Below are 16,694 nucleotides of genomic sequence, written 5' to 3'. Positions count from 1 at the left end.
ACTGCATGCATGGTCATTATTACAATCAGGAGGGCGGAAGACTAACGTCACCGCTGCAGGTACTTGTAACTTTATTTATTCTTTTAGCCATGTTTAAAATATTTCAATTAATTAATTTAAAGTTAGTATTACAAATATATAGAATTCAAGTTGGCCTGAAAGCCGCTTTTTGGTATGTAAGTTAAGCATGTTATAGTTTAGAAAAAGAAATTTATGAAACATATTTATATCCGCTAAACGAGCCCCTATTGAGCATGTTGAGATCGACAAACTCAACAAAAAAGCTTTGAATACAATACGGATATTTCTTAGAATTGATGGTCATCCTATAAAAGTTACGGTCGTCCTATATAAATTACAGTCAGTCTTTACAAATTACGGTCATCCTTTACAAGTTACGGTCATCTTTTTACCAATCACGGTCATCCTTGTTTTATGTTACGGTCATCTTGAAAATATTTTGATTATGATTTACGGTCATCTTAACGATTTTTTCAAATCGAATTTCCCGTTTCATGCACATTTCTCGGAAGTAATTAGTGATTTTCGAGTGATTCTTTTATAAATTTACATCGTTTCAATGTATGATTTGTAAAGAAAATGATATAGAAACACTTAAACAGACAACACAGAAACTGACCTAATCAAGTTTTTCATCCGACATCTTGGAATGACCGTGAATGCAGTTACGGTCATCAGCTTTACCCCAGTGAATACAGGTAAAAACGATGATACACATTTATTTTTATCTGTAATGTGAAATTAAATAGGACTTAGAATAATTCAACAGCACGTGTTTGTATGGAACGCCACAGCTGTCTTATGTGGAACTCTGATATTACTTTATGTTTTTATGTTTTATTATTATTTAATGATAGTTTGTTTTTACTTAATATGGTTTTGACATTACGTAATGATGATTTAATATATAGAGAATAATACATGGCAAAATTCGTATCATATGTCGTATCATCCCGAGACATCAATATCAGCCCAAGGGCCTTTAGGCCCGAGGGATGATATTGGTCGAGGGTGATACGGCATGTGATACGGATTTTGCCATGTATTATACACTTTATCATATATTTCAACAGAAGAGTATTATATTATATAAACTGTTTTCTGATCCATAGCACTGGGTTACCTTCAGTTCTACTTTTGTCTTGTTTAAAAGGTCTTAAAAGAACTGCTCAATTACTTATCCGAAGTACCTGGGTTACCTTACAGAGGGTGGTAAAGGGTTATTTTCGTGCAACGTGATCGCCGTTTTTTATTTCACGTTCAACGTGTTTTTACTTTTTTATTTGACGTTCAGTCGTGCAGGACGGGTGCCTCGTTCAACGTGTTCTGCTTATTTAATTTTACGTGAATCGTGATTTTCATTCTTATTATGCGTGCTCTGTATTTTTCAAATAAAATTCAAACACTTGGCAGGGATCGTCAAGAAATACTTTTTTAAAAGCCGTAAACCAATTATATCATAAATGTGTATACTAAATCGGGAATATCAAGTAGAACAAAAAGTTAATATATACAAGAAGACAGTGACTCAGTCACAAAAGGTGCAAATTAAAGTATTTATTTCTCGTGCAACGTTCATTACAGAAATTATTTCACGTTCAACGTGAAATTATGTCTTATTTCACGTTTTTTTCGTGCAAGCACCCCCCCCTTTACCACCCTCCTTACAATTTGCGTGCTGTTGTTTTAAAAATATTTTGTTTATTATTGTATTAATTTGTGTGTTTTGTATTTTTCATAGTTGCATTTAGTGTGCCAACAAATATGAAAACTTGACGTTCGTGACGTCACATACAAATGAAAACTCGACGTTCGTGACGTCACATACCAAACAATGACGTCATTCAAAATAAAAAGAAAATCTTTAATAAACTTTCAGATTCGATGAATAAAAATCCTCAGGAATACTGCAGTTGGAAAGCAAGTCCTTCGATACGGCCGTTGTCGTCAAGCTCTATCAGCAACAATAGCAGGGGGAATTAATTAGGTGGCGCTACAGTCGTCCGTAACGTCAAAAAGTCCGCCAAATCTATGGCTAAAAGATTGACGTTTAAAGTATTTTTGCAACTTGTCATGCTTTTATTATAATTAAATTTTAAAATTTGTAGGTTTTGTGACCATTATAATTTATTTACGACATACAAACATTACAAAAAATAGCTTGTTATTGCTATTCCTTTTTCCTGTCCGTTCTAAAAAAAATAGCCATCTTTTTTGTTCGCCAAAAAAATCGATTTTTCCTAATTTGACGTTTGCGTATCCAAATACAGAAAAGAACGGTTATAATCTTAAATGAAACCGGGAAACCTATTTCAAATTTATACACTTTTTTGAAGCCATCATTTTTTACTTTTATACATCAATTTTAGTGACCACCAGCCATGTCAATTTGTATCTGGTTTTAGCTACGTTTCAACTTCAAAACAGTGAAGTTTAGCTTCTTTTCATTGTACCTGTTTCAAAGTGCTCTAACATACTGATTTTATTAAAGACATGAATGAAATTTTGATTAAAAATTGTGGATTTTCACAATTCCATACGATACTTGTATTTTAAAGTAACTAAAACCCCTTTTGATCCCCTACACAAATTGACGGTGACATTGTTTTCTTTTTTCAACATACGTCATGTAACGTTTATAACAAAATATGTGTCAGGGTCATGTGCATAGTAAAAATTTACACATTGGAAAAGTGAAACAACAAACAAAGATCTTCTTTATTGCGTTTAAAGCTAAACGTCTTGGAAAATTCTGACAGATCTGACAAACTATTGATAGCCTAGCTACTGTATGGATGGACAAAAGCACAAAAATAGCAATAGAAAATGCATTGCAAAGAAAATTCTGTAGGAAAAAAACATATGAAAAAAGAAAATGAAGGCCAGTTAATAAAATCTTGCTTATATTATTATCTCTTTACTTAGTAAGCTATATTTCCATTCTCAATTTTATAGTAATAAGAGCAAAAACTAGCTTATCAAGCCAAGTCAGCCAAACAAGAAGTTTATTCAGAGATGTGTTCTTACAAAATTGAATTTATTCAATTGGCAAATTCTTGTCAAATTTAAGCATCTTTGATCATTATTGAAGTAAAATGCACAAAATTTGTCCCACCAGTTTCATTTAATTTCCTATTACTAGTATTCAGATAAAGTATATATACAATACTTTGTTTATAAATATGTAATTATTTAAAGAAGCTGATACAGCAACCTGTTCAAGAGAAGAAGCCCCATTTTTTCCAAAAAGTTTACTTTCATAATCTATAAAATACCCTGAGAAATAAGACAAAGGGCTACTGTGCAAGCTAATCTAATAATTTAATTTTACAATAATAATGATTCTGAAATTCAAAATTGTGTCACTTTCACTTATAATTTAAAGCATATATTTTTTTTACAAAATTTCTGTCAATACTTTTGGTATAAAACTTATAAATCCCTTTTTTGTATTTTACTGTTCAACTAAGAAACATAGGCTTGAGTTTAAAGGCTCTCTTAATTTGAAGAAATTTGTTGAGACTCTTGGTCACACTTTATAGAATATAAAATATATATGATCAGTACTATTTATTTAATAATTATCTATATCAATTTCAGAAAGATTATTGAAATTGTATAAACTATGTTTTATTGCATTAAATATAATCAGAAGTGTTTAAAAAAATTCTGCATGTAGTATATTTCATCCGCCAGATCTAATTTCTTTCAATATAGCTAGGTTATTAATTTTACATGTAGGTGTCATTATCCACATTTCTGAATTGGTTTTTTTTACTGCAGTAATATTTTGTCTTTTAATATTTACATTTAGTCCTTCTCTGAAAAATAGGGGGAAGTATCTCTTCTTTATATTATCATAACATAGTTATAAATCGAGTTTCGTTTATTTTCTTTCTAATTTTTGTAAGGTAAACTCCTTTTTTAATTTTTATGCATTTTGCTGGGTTTTTATTTTTGACTGGTGATATTAAGGGGAGATAACCACTTGCACAAATCGGCATAAAAACCACCGCTTCGGTTTGAAATCAATTTGACGTTTGCGTATCCAACATTCTATTGCCGAGATATTCATATCGAGTGTTTGTCTTAATGAGATGCTTTATTAAATTTAAATTCAGCCCATCATTTTTAGTTTCCTCGTAAATATTTAGATTTTTCGTTCAGGAGACTTGACAATTTTCACCCAAACTCCAAGTTTGCAGATAAAATAAAGAATAAAGGACTTTGATTTGATGTGTGAGCTTTGACGAGAATAAACTATGGATACTCAAGATTAGTTAGGTCAATAAGTTTTTATTACGACAATAGTATTCAGTGAGTTAAAATAAGGTTTGTCTCATCCGTTTTTTTACTGAATTTTCACGGTCACGTGACTCTATTGTTGCTGATAAACTTGGGGTCAAACCGTGACCTGCTTTCCAACTGACTGGAAAATACTAAAATCACTAGAAAACAAAAATATAGATGGAGATGATGATTTAAAAGAAATGTTAAAGGACAGTGAAAGCACAATTAAACATTTCCAAAATCAAGGAAAGTTTTCAAAAATAAATAATGATTTTCAAACCAAAATTGAGCAAAAGCTGAAAAATATTGAAGATACTATTTCTTTTAACCCGGAGACAGACAGGCCTATTACTTGCTCTGAAATTAAATGTATTTTAAAAAACTTAAAAAATGGAAAAGCGAGCGGTCTGGGACAGATAGTGTGTTGAACGAGGTAATTAAATTTAGTAGTCCAGTAACTACCAAAGCATATGCTAAACTATTTAATCTTATGTTAAAAACAGGACACTATCCAACTTCATGGAATTCTGCATACATAACTTTAGTACATAAATCTGGTGACAAATGTAATCCAAGCAATTACAGAGGAATTTCTTTAATCAACTGTATATCCAAATTATTTAGTAGTATCTTAAATCAAAGAATGATTAAAACTATGGAAAAAAAATTAACTAATGCCCAGTTTGGATTTAGAGTTAATCATAGAACTGCAGACAGTGTATTTATCCTTAAAACTTTGATTAATAAATATATTCATAAAAATAAAAGAAAACTTTATGTCTGTTTTGTAGATCTTAAAAAGGCTTTTGATTCCCTTTGGAGAATTGGAATGCTTTATAAATTAGCTAAAATGGGTGTAGGGAAACATATGTTTGAAATAATAAAACAACAGTTTATTCATACTGAAGCATCTATAAAATATAATGATAAACATTCTAGATTCTTTCCCATTGACCGAGGAGTGAAACAAGGGGACAGTATTAGTCCCACACTCTTCAATTTATTTATTAATGATATAGTTGAAAATTTTGACCATAAAGGTTCAAAACCCTTGAGAATATTAAATTCTGATATAGGAAGTCTTTTGTTTGCCGATGACCTTATAATTTTATCCGAAAGTAAAGAAGGTCTTCAAAAGGGCGTATTGCATTTCCGCTAATTATTCAAAGTCCCAATACTACGTTTCCGCAAATTTAAAGTATACGTTTCCGCTATTTGCATTTATTACTTTTCCGCAAATTTACCTGGTAAATTATAAAGATTTGAATGTACATATGTGATAAAAAAAAAAAAATTTAATCAAACAAATGTTCTGATCTCAGTATAGCTACAATTTACTAGATATAACTAGTTTACTCGAGTAAGGATGAGTTAAACTTCATTGAGAAATCTTTGGTTTGGCTTACTTGCCAACTGACATGATTAAAGAATGCTTTGTTGAATTAATTGCCGATGCTCCATCTGAAGATAAATGCATGAGGTCTACCGATTATATATTGGAATTTCATATGGGTGGCAATTAGATTTCCACCAAGCATTTGGGCATCACCCCTGACCCCGAGGAAAAGAGAACAACGAATGGTGTCGAGTCTTTCAGTGTCTACCTGTGCGAGCAGATTTAAGCTTACCATCCTACCATATTTGTCTTTGTCGATGTGTTATTGAAACTGAAGACAACATCTTACATAAAGATGAGAACTCTAACTGTAAAAGCACCCGTTCGGAAGTATGAAAAGGAGAAGATGGACTTCCTTCCTAAACAAAACACAGAACTTGTAAACGGTGAATGTGCTCCTATGGTCTTTGCACGACGTGTTGGCTTCAAATATTCTGCCAGAACTGACTTATGAACTCATATCAAGATATGTTTGAACAAACGTTTTCATACATTTTAATGATGTTTTTTACTTACATGTTATGATGACCTTTAACTTAATGCATATTTATTTTTTATTATAGCTTTGCTTTCGATCAATAGGTATTCCTTAATTATTCGCGGAAAAGTAATAATTTATTTTTTCCGGAATAGTTACTTTTTTTCCGGAAAAGTAAGATATTTATTTGCGGAAACGTAAACTTTTTTTTCCGGAAACGTCATCTTTTTTTCGCGGAAAAGTAATGCCAATTTGCGGAAACGTAAAACGCCGCTTCAAAATAGCTTAAATAACTTATCAAATTACTGTGAAAAATGGCAGTTATGTCTAAATACTAAAAAAACAAAATCAATGATCATTGAACAAAGAACTACAAAACTGGAACCATACATTGTAAGGTTCAATAATGAAAAAATTGATAACGTTACTGAGTATAAATTTCTGGGCACTCTGATAAAAAATAATGGAAATCTAAATGCAAGTTTAACAGATTTAGCCAAAAAAGCTAGGAAAGCTCTGTTTTCATTAAAAACACATGCAGCCTTTTTTGGAAATTTTCCTGTTAATGTATCCTGTAATCTTTTTGATTCTCTTATAAAACCAATTTTAACATATAATGCTGAAATATCATACATGGATACATATCAATCTTATTATAGAGCAAAAGGCAGATTAAAATCCCAAAACAAAGATATAGATAATTTCCAATATTTGGATAAGACTCCCTTCGAAAAGGTTCATGTTAATTTCTGTAAATATATTTTAGGTACTAAAAAATCATCTGCTAATTTAGGTGTTAAAGCTGAACTTGGTAGACAACCAATAGAAAAATATATAAAAACACAAGCAATTCTTTATTGGGCTAGATTAAATACTGAAAACATAAACCCATTGCTAAAAGAAAGTTATACATTAAGTAAACACCTTGATTCACAAGGAGTTTATACTTGGTCCACTTTTATAAAAGATTCAACACAAGAAATGAATATTGATATACAAAAAGTAATGTCCTGTCAAAATATGGAACAAGTTAACAAACTAAAGACTTGGATTAAGAATATTACAAGTAAATTTTATTCAGAACTACTGGAAAATAAAATTAATAGTTTGAACGAAAATAACAAACTTTTTCTTTACAAAAATATTAAAGTCAAACAAGACCAAGAATTTTATCTAAAATATCACAATTTTGAAACTAGACGTTTATTTACAAAAATTAGAATTAGTGACCATAATTTGCTCATTGAGAAGGGCAGATATCTAAAAATACCTCGAGACAATAGAACATGTCCAACTTGTAAAACCTTAGAAGATGAAAATCACTTTCTCCTCCACTGTCAAATTAATAATGTTTTACGTATAAAACTTTTTAATGACATGGCAATAGATAATCCTATGTTTTCAAATCTATCTGATACTGAAAAACTAGTAGTCCTACTATAGTGCCTAACAAGATTTTGTGAGGTAGACGAAATTGACTTTAAAACGATCGTATTGACTTTTGATGTCCAGAAATAGGCAGATCGAACATATTTTGACTTTATTTACTGACTTCTTAAGTTTGGAATTAATTGTAATTAACACTTTCCAATGAGACTGAAAAATGCTTTTTTTTGTTATGATAAATAATAATTTTACCTGCCGTAGTCGTGCGTAAAATATATTTCGGCATTTCTCTTAAGAAATGACTTGTTTAATGGAACAAAACGTTTTATTTGTAAACTTTCTCTTTTATCTCCACAATAGGCTTTTAAAAAATAATCTTTCAACTGTGTATTCAGAAAATTTTGGGAAAATAGAAGAAGTGGCAATTCTTACCTTTCATACCTTAACTTTCATTGATAAAACATAATATTCAGTGGCGGATGCAGGAATTTTCGAAAGGGGGGGGGGGGGGGTGCTAGCCCAGGGCAAAGGGGGGGGGGTGCAGGGGGGGTGCAAACATATGTCCCGATTCAAATGCATTGATCGGCCAAAATAAAGGGGGGGTGCGGACCCCCGGAACCCCCCCTCTGGATCCGCCACTGATATTGACTCGTCCAGTGTCCAGTTTGAAGGTAATATTAGTTACCGTACACATTCATGCACGTTCTAATTAATCAATAGTCATGTATGAAAGGCATAAACAAGTTTGAAGGTAAACTAATAACAACTTAATCCAATCAAATTGCCTACGATTCAATAACAATGACCAGTCCACATCATAAAAATGTATAGGGGTAAACTGGGTAGGGAGAAAATGTCAGATATTTTAAGTTCATTATTTTGCAACAACGAATAAAAATTTATTAACCAATAGATTTGCTATAATTTCATAAACATGTCATTCTGTATTGGTATAGTTTTTGAATCTTTTATTTGTGTATTTAAGGCTGTAAAAAGTTTGGCCTTCAAAAGTCAACATAATCATTGACTTTATACAGAAAATTCGCCTTTTTAAAACATTGTATGTATCACGAATAATACGCGACAACAAAGTAAAATCATTTCTTAAAACACTGCAAAAAAAATCATTCTGATTGATACAGTGGTATTGTCATAAATTGCGCTGGAGTGAACAGTGGTACAGCAAACGTCGAATTCCCTCACACAATGTTATCACACACTATAAATCCTTCTAATATAAACCAAGTGAAAAAAACAGGTTCCTTTATAAAACAGTCTTTAGAGCTGAGGACAGGGGACTCTTAGTTACTTTTACTTGTATATATATAGATATGTGTGTGTTTAACTCAGTTATTTTATTGTTGCTGTTACTTTTGTTTATGTCACAAGTATAATGTTACTTATATGACAAATAAAGATTATTATTATTCAAAAAATTTACCTATTTTGAGGAAAGTTTTTCTTAAGCAAAAAAAAAAAACAAAACTGACTTTATGTATTCTAGGGCTTTTGTTCGGGCTTCCGAAAAGAGGGTTCCGGGATATGCGTACTAAATAAACAATGTTGCAGTACACAAAACGCAACATATGAGTTGAAATAAAGTTAGATGTGGTGTGATTGCCAATGAGACAACTATCCACCAGAGTTTAAATGCAGTAGATGTAAGAAATCATATATAGGCAACCGTACAGCCTTCAACACTCCTTATATAGTCAGCTACAAAAGGCCATCATGCTCTATGAAAAAAAAACTCAAAAAAAAAACTAACGGTCTGTTTTACAAAAAAAAAACTTGACACATATGTATACAACGACAACAATTAAACTTCATGCTCCTGACTTGCGGCAGGTACATAAAGAAAGTGCATGTGGCGGAGTTTAACATGTATGTGAGCGAACATCGGACTGTAACAGTAGTGTTACAGCACAACACGAGAAAAAAATGTAAACTAGACAAAGTGAAGCCCCCGCACTCCATTCATTTAACCGCTTGTACCCCAAAAAGGACTAAGTTAAATTTATCTCCCAAAAGAGGAAAAAATAATAAAAAGAAAAAACACTGATCACATGCACACCTTCAATACATGTAAAAACAGCTAGCAGAGTGATAAATTACTAGCATTCAAACTGTAGGAGGAGTTATCTGGAAACGCCCTACTTATGCAAGTAAATTTCCCGAAAATTACAAAGTTCAACTTTTTCCAAAAAGAGCACTTATTAATAAAATTTAAACCCTGGCCACATGCAGCACACCTTCAATTTATGTACAAACAGACAGTAAAGAGAAAACTTCCTAGGATTTAAACTGTTGGAGGAGTTATACGGAATAACTATATACCCATAATGGGACGAAAAGACGGACGGACGGACAGAGGTTAAACACTATGCCCCCAACTTTCAGTTGCGGTAAAGTTGCGGTTGCTTAAAAATCAGTTTCAATTGACTGACTCAATAGATCGGTATGACTGGGTAATTCAAATCCATCGGGGTGATCTCGGATTCCCAAGAAAGGTAAGGAGATTCTGCTCAACGTGTGGCACCCGTCGTAATATTCGCGAAATTACAAACGTGGTTTGGTTTTATTTGGAATTTCACAATCGAGTAAAAGATGAAGGTATTATGGTTACGACAACTGGAACATGTTCTTCGTCACATGTGAAACAGATATTCCAAAAAAATGATTTTTCAATTAGTGCGAGGTAGATCAGAGAATTCAATTGATTAAAAGTAAAAGATTGATATTCGTATATATGTTCAAATGATCATTAACGCTAAAACAAAAATCGGAGAATTCTTATTTTATAGTATTGATGCTTTGTCGCTTAGTCCCCCCTTCTCCCGATTTTCCTGTGACTTAAGTGTGAGTGTCACTCAAACTCTACCTCAAGAAGTGACTCAAATCAAAGTTGTAACTAGAAATCTGCCTTTAAATGTGACTCAAGGTCGAAGTCCAACTCGAAACTCAATGCTAACTAGAACTTTAATTCTAAGCATGACCTGAATTCGAAAACTAACTCAAAGTTTAACTCAAACAGTAACCCGAACTTTAATTTGAACACTAATTAGATAGATGGCCACACGCATTCAAGGCACATACAACATGGAAATCTATCTAAAAATAGAACAGGTTTTTCCGAATTGGTCATGTGGTTTTACCTCATCAAGTAATGGGATAACCACATCAAAGAATGACATGACCACATCAAAGAATGACAAGACCACATCAAATAATGAAACAAACACATCAAGTAGTGTAAAATCGTTAAATTTTGAAACATCATTACGTAATGTTAAAACCATATAAAGAATAGACAAATCATCATTACGAAATAACAAAACCACATTGACTAATGACACAACCATATTAAATAATGGTGAAACCACATCAAGTAATGACAAAACCATATTGAGTAATGACAAAACTATATCAAGTCAATACGAAACCATATCCTGTAATATCGAAATATCATTAAGTAATGACTATTCCATATTGAGTTATATCAAAACACCATTACGTAATGTCAAAACTATATTAAGTAAAGATAAACTATCATTAAGTTATAATAAAGCAACATAAAGTTATATGAGAGTTCCACATAAGACAGCTGTGGCGTTCCATATGTTTGCTTAATCTATTTATATCTATATTTATGTTTAGATCGTTTATATGGTCATCGGATGACTATAGAGGTCAACTCGATAAATAATTAGATGGCGTCTACACTTAAATACACACGAAACAAAGCTACGTATTTGCATGCCTGTGTCTTGTTTATTGTTTTATTTAGACTTTCAATAGGTTGGATAAATGTTTTACATTGTTATAAATCACCCTTACCGAAAAAAAAAGTCCTGCGGCAGAGGCAAACATTGCCGCAACCATTTTACTATGCAAATGAAGTCTGCGGCAAGCTTGTTGCAAACATAATTATGCAAATTAGATTTGCAGCAACACATGAGCAAGCTTGCGGCAGTTGTTTGCTGCAAGCTTGCGGCAAATGTTTGTTGCAAACTTGCGGCAAACTTACAGGAACTACACATGTACTAGCTAATGGCATGTGTGAAGACACATTCAATTTATCTCTTTCAAATTACACAGCAACATTTTTACAAAGTCAATTCCTGTCTTTATACAAACAGTCAATGAAAGAATTCTTGCAAACTCATGAGATTTAAGGAAATACATACATGCATTGCAGTTTTGAAAATGGGACAGGAGTCATTCTCAAATGACATAATATACCTGTATTAAAAATTGAACAACTTGAAGGTAAAATCTCAAATGTGTATTGAGACTATAAAGCTAGGTAATAATTGCATTGCAGAATTTAACTTAATCTTAATAAACATGATCATGATGGTGCAGTACATCAGTTACAAATTAAAACTTACAATAGCTTAAGTTTTTCAATCACACATATTACATGTATATATAGTTGCTTACTTAATTATGTATGATGATAGCATTAATTATTTTATTAAAGCATGAAGTTCTATTAATTATTTGTTCTTACAAAATTACATATTGATTATCCCTACGGCAAACATGGATGTTTCTGCAAACTTGCCGCAAGCTCGCAGCAATGTTTGCTGGTACCAGTTTGAAGCTAGCGGCAAACATCTGCAAACACTATTTTCTGTGTTCCTGCAAACTTTTTGTTTGCCGCAAGCTTGCAGCAAGTCTACCGCAAGTTTGCGGCAAACAATTCAGTTTCATAAGATTTCTCATAAGGGCAAATATGACTCGAATTTGATTAGAATCGGTGAACATGAATTTGTAGCTCAGTAGTGTCCGTTTTAATGTTACAACTTTTTAGTAATTTTCTTTATCTTCACCTGTACAGAGAGTTTCAATCCCAATTTATTTGGTGTAATTAAACGCAGAGGCGTAGCACCCTAACTTATATTGGTACGGCAGAAAATTATGATGGGTCGCGAAGCGACGCATCCCGCCTCGCAGAGGCGGCTATTCGGCAAGGGGTTCGGGGGCCGCTTAAGGCCCCCGAGAAAATTTTGATAAATAGTGCAAAATCCTGCATTCTGGCGATCTCCAGACACTTAAATTTCGTTCTCGAAAACCCTAGTTTTATGGGCAACAATTTATGTATGACTCTTTTTTTTAAAAATCAAAATATAAAACTTTTGTAAAAAAAACTTGAATCTGCATTCTGACGATCTTCTGACATTAAAATTTCGTTCCTAAAAAAATTTCCTTATCAAAATTCCTCAGTTACAAAGACCAAGCAATAAACATGACAGATAACCATCAGAATTTCTCATATAATATCAAATAAGGGTAAGACAAACGACGAATCTATGACACTGCGAACAAATCTATTTTCATCGTGAATATAGTTACACCGCAATAACGATCAATGCGTTCATGATCATATGACAAATGAATGCTAGAACTGCTAAAACATTAATATAGTAGCAACAGAACAATGTTTAAACAACTTAGAACAAACAAAGTTAGGACATTTCCAGCTGATCAAGAGAGGGCCGACATCCAAATTCACAAGTCATTTGTAAAGGCATCGTGATTACAGATTAGTTTATATATATATATATTGTGTCACCAATACTGCTGGTGATCCGATGGATAAATCTGTTGTAGAGTTTTCACTGGTTCAGACGTACTTATATATTCTATACATCAACCCAACAATGCTAGATCTGTAAATTTGCGTTAGCAAATTTTTTGTTCTTCCCTCACCAAGTTTCAATTTGATACATCATGGCACCAAATCACATTGTACTATGATAGGCGCGCTAGACCACTCGTCGACCACCTTGGCTCTTATCAAAAGTGATAAACTAGAAAATATGCAACTTGAAGCGGCTAGGATAGTTACTGGCGGTACTAAATTGGCATCCATAATCAAATTAATGAAATTATATAAAGAAACAGGATGGGAGTTACTATCAGAACTTTAGACGTAATTAACATGAAATGTTTCACAATAAGACCCCTGATTATTTAAGTGATATTATCCCTCAACTATTGTTTAATATTCATAGTTATGACACAAGACGAACAAATGACACGCAACATATAAAGTGTAGAACAGCATTTTATCAGAAATCTTTTCTTCCATCAGTTATTCGATCCTGGAATGTTTTCCGGACGATATTAGATTAGGTCCATCTAAGTTTACACTTAAACGTTACCTTTATCAAAACGTAAGTAAAATACCAAATTATTATTTTTATGTAGACAGGAAAGGACAAATACTTCATGCCAGACTTCGGATGGATTTCAATAATCTAAACGAACATTTATTTATGAGAAATCTTAAAGAAATTAAAAACTGTACTTGTGGTAGAATAGAGAGCAGTAAGCATTTTCTTCACGGGTGTACTTCCTTGTTCGAAAACGTACGATAGAAACTATTCCGTTCCCATACAATATACAAACACTCATGTTTGGCAAAATAACCTCAGTCAAGAGGGAAATCTACTCGTGTTTAAACAAGTTCAACAATTTTAAGTAGATTCAACGCGATTTGGCATATAGCGTCTAATATTTATGCGTTTCCGTCAGTTTTAGTTTGATACCCCGATTTTGTTTTTGGTCCATGGATTTATGAGTTTGAACAGCGGTATACTACTGTTGCCTTTATTTATTCATGGTTAGGATCGTGATTTGGTGAGACAGTCTCGACAAAGTCCTGAAAACAGCCCACCCCGGTACATAACTGTATAGCAAATATCAGACGAAAAATAAAATCCACTTTTTCGTTTGCAGTTATTTGATTTTTTTTTGACAGGGAGACGGATTAATGTATTTCTGTATTTATATGTATATAACAATGTACATGTTTTTTTTAAATGTAATATGTTTTAAGTAAAGGTATTGTTTTAAAAGAAAACAAAATCCAGGTATTTCAGGGGGAAAAGTTGGTAACCGGGAAAAAATACATAAGAGTTAGATGCGTTCAGTGAATATAATGGAATAACACTTTCTAAAAGCATTAAACGGATTTGTAACCCGTCGAAGACCAGCCATGGGGCTTCAGTGATTAAAATTTAAAAAAAAAGTCACTGAGGCTAGGACTGGTCTATCATTATGTACTTTATTTTTAAGGATCATGCAAAGGTTGGCACGCCTACTATGTGACTGCTGGATTTATATCCACGGTGTATATTCGTACAACTTGCTTTCAGATTTTGGCGTTTTGGAACGCTAGAGATACTTTTAGATTTTTTTTTATATCACACAGCAGTTTGTAGATTTGTACAGTGTAAAACTCCAAAATTACGAGAAATGATATACAACCAAGTGCCACTCGAAACTTTTGAATATTTGGTCTTTTTTTATATAAATTTCACAATAACTGTTAAATGAAGAAACATTCGTAATTTTCCAATAAAAAAGTGTTAAATTACAAGAGAAAATTACTTGCATTCAGTTTTTTCGATTATTTTGTTCAAAATGAAACATATACTTTGCACACACTATTTAAAATCTTTAGAGGAAAACAAAAAGCCCTGTGTACAAAGCACATTAGCAAATATGAAAGACATGATCACAAAAATTTACCATAGCACAATATCACAATGGCGGGATGTACAAGTACTGAGCCACGTCAAATAGATATAACCAAAAAATGACTAAACAGTTAAAGTGTGTATGGTGTTGTTGAAGTTGGTTTGTATTCCCATCGGCTTGATGCCTAGAAGCAGAATGTGCAGTTTAACAATATGCAGATCGATTATTTGCCTCTGTCGCAGATAGATCGGCACGCAACAAGATTGGGACAACTCGTTTTTAATTCAATCATGATAACTTAAACTTTATGGTGCATGGATACAAAGTAACTAACAATATTTTTGTTGCAAAAAGTAAAATAACAAAAATACCGAACTCCGCTGAGGAACATTCAAAACGAAAATACCGTTATCAAATGATGGTAAATTCAAGAGCTCAAAGACATCAAACGAATGGATAACTTTCATATACAAGGTCCTGGCTTGGTACAGGTATTTTCTTATGTAGAAAATGCTGGACAAAAACTGGTTTTATAGCTAGCTCAACTTTTATCTTGTATGACAGTCGCACAAAATTCCATGCTTGCCGCCCAACGTTTGTTTCTCCTTTTGAGAGTGCTAACTTTTGTTATTCCATGCCATTTGTGTTTAAACCAGAACAATTGTAGAAGGCAGTAACATGCTATGACTGTTCATGACCATGATCAATTATAATCTTTTGTAAGTATAAAAATCCGTACTCTGATTAATACAGGGCAATGTTTCATAACTCGTTACCGTATATACTACTTATACGAGTTATCGAACTTGCTAAGTATTAATGAATGTATGCCGTATATTGCTATGACTTCTACATGGGCTTTTCTATCTTTATCATTTTCTGTAAAATCTTTATTTTCTTTATTCTCATTGAAAAACCTTGTTGTTTTTATATTTTTTATATAAATTTTAGGTACGGCATGCCGTACCAACGAACATTATTGGTACGGCGAGTGCCGTACCTGCCGTACCGGCTGCTACGCCCCTGAAACGGATATTTCATGTTATAGAGGATCATATAGGGGTATTTGCTAAAAATACCAGTCTTGGGACCAAATTTTCATCGCCTTACGGCTCCGGATATTTTACAGTCCCTTGACTGGTATTTTTCGCAAAAAAACCCTCCATAACATGATATATTGATCTGTTCAAAATAAAATATGTTAATCAACAAAAAAAAAAAAATAAAAAAAATATAGATATCAACTCTGAGACTACTACGGTAACGTTATGGTAGTCTCAGGTATCATATACCCAAGCGTCTGTGTTGAATCACGCGTGCAAAAAAAATATATATTTAATTTTATGACATTGACCTGCTAGTTTTTATCAGAGACATGTATTTATATGTCTCTGTTTTTATACTGCAACTTAAATCAAAACATTGATAGCTATTTAAAGTGTAACACAAATTTAAATTTAAACTTATTTTCATCCCTTAATGAACCCCAAATTGTCGAAAAAGTGTTCCATGATGAAATTGACATTGCAGCTGTGTTAATCATATTTATGAATTGGCTTGCAGTATAAATACCATGTTTTAAATGTATTATAACAGTGATAGCAGTAACCCCCTTCCATATTTTATTTCCGA

General features: G+C 32.5%; 2 protein-coding genes across 4 annotated transcripts in view; one reads left to right on the top strand and one right to left on the bottom strand.

The window, feature by feature from the left end:
* The window catches only part of LOC143076204 (uncharacterized), a 100,021-nt gene that overhangs the window by 9,545 nt on the left and 73,782 nt on the right, over window positions 1-16,694 (bottom strand). The window contains exon 1 of one of the 3 annotated variants that reach the window (XM_076251905.1): window positions 641-672. The exons of the other annotated variants lie outside the window; for them this stretch is intronic. Coding sequence (XP_076108020.1) covers window positions 641-657 — 17 coding nt within the window. The 5' untranslated portion in view covers window positions 658-672. Of the gene's footprint in view, window positions 1-640; window positions 673-16,694 lie in introns of those variants that run through there. 3 annotated transcript variants of the gene reach the window in all.
* LOC143076203 (uncharacterized) overlaps window positions 1-16,694 on the top strand; it is a 144,432-nt gene that overhangs the window by 73,233 nt on the left and 54,505 nt on the right. The gene's annotated exons all lie outside the window — the stretch shown is intronic.

Source organism: Mytilus galloprovincialis, chromosome 5, assembly GCF_965363235.1.
Source record: "Mytilus galloprovincialis chromosome 5, xbMytGall1.hap1.1, whole genome shotgun sequence".
NCBI classification, from domain to species: domain Eukaryota; kingdom Metazoa; phylum Mollusca; class Bivalvia; order Mytilida; family Mytilidae; genus Mytilus; species Mytilus galloprovincialis.
This window is presented reverse-complemented; position numbering and strand designations above follow the sequence as displayed.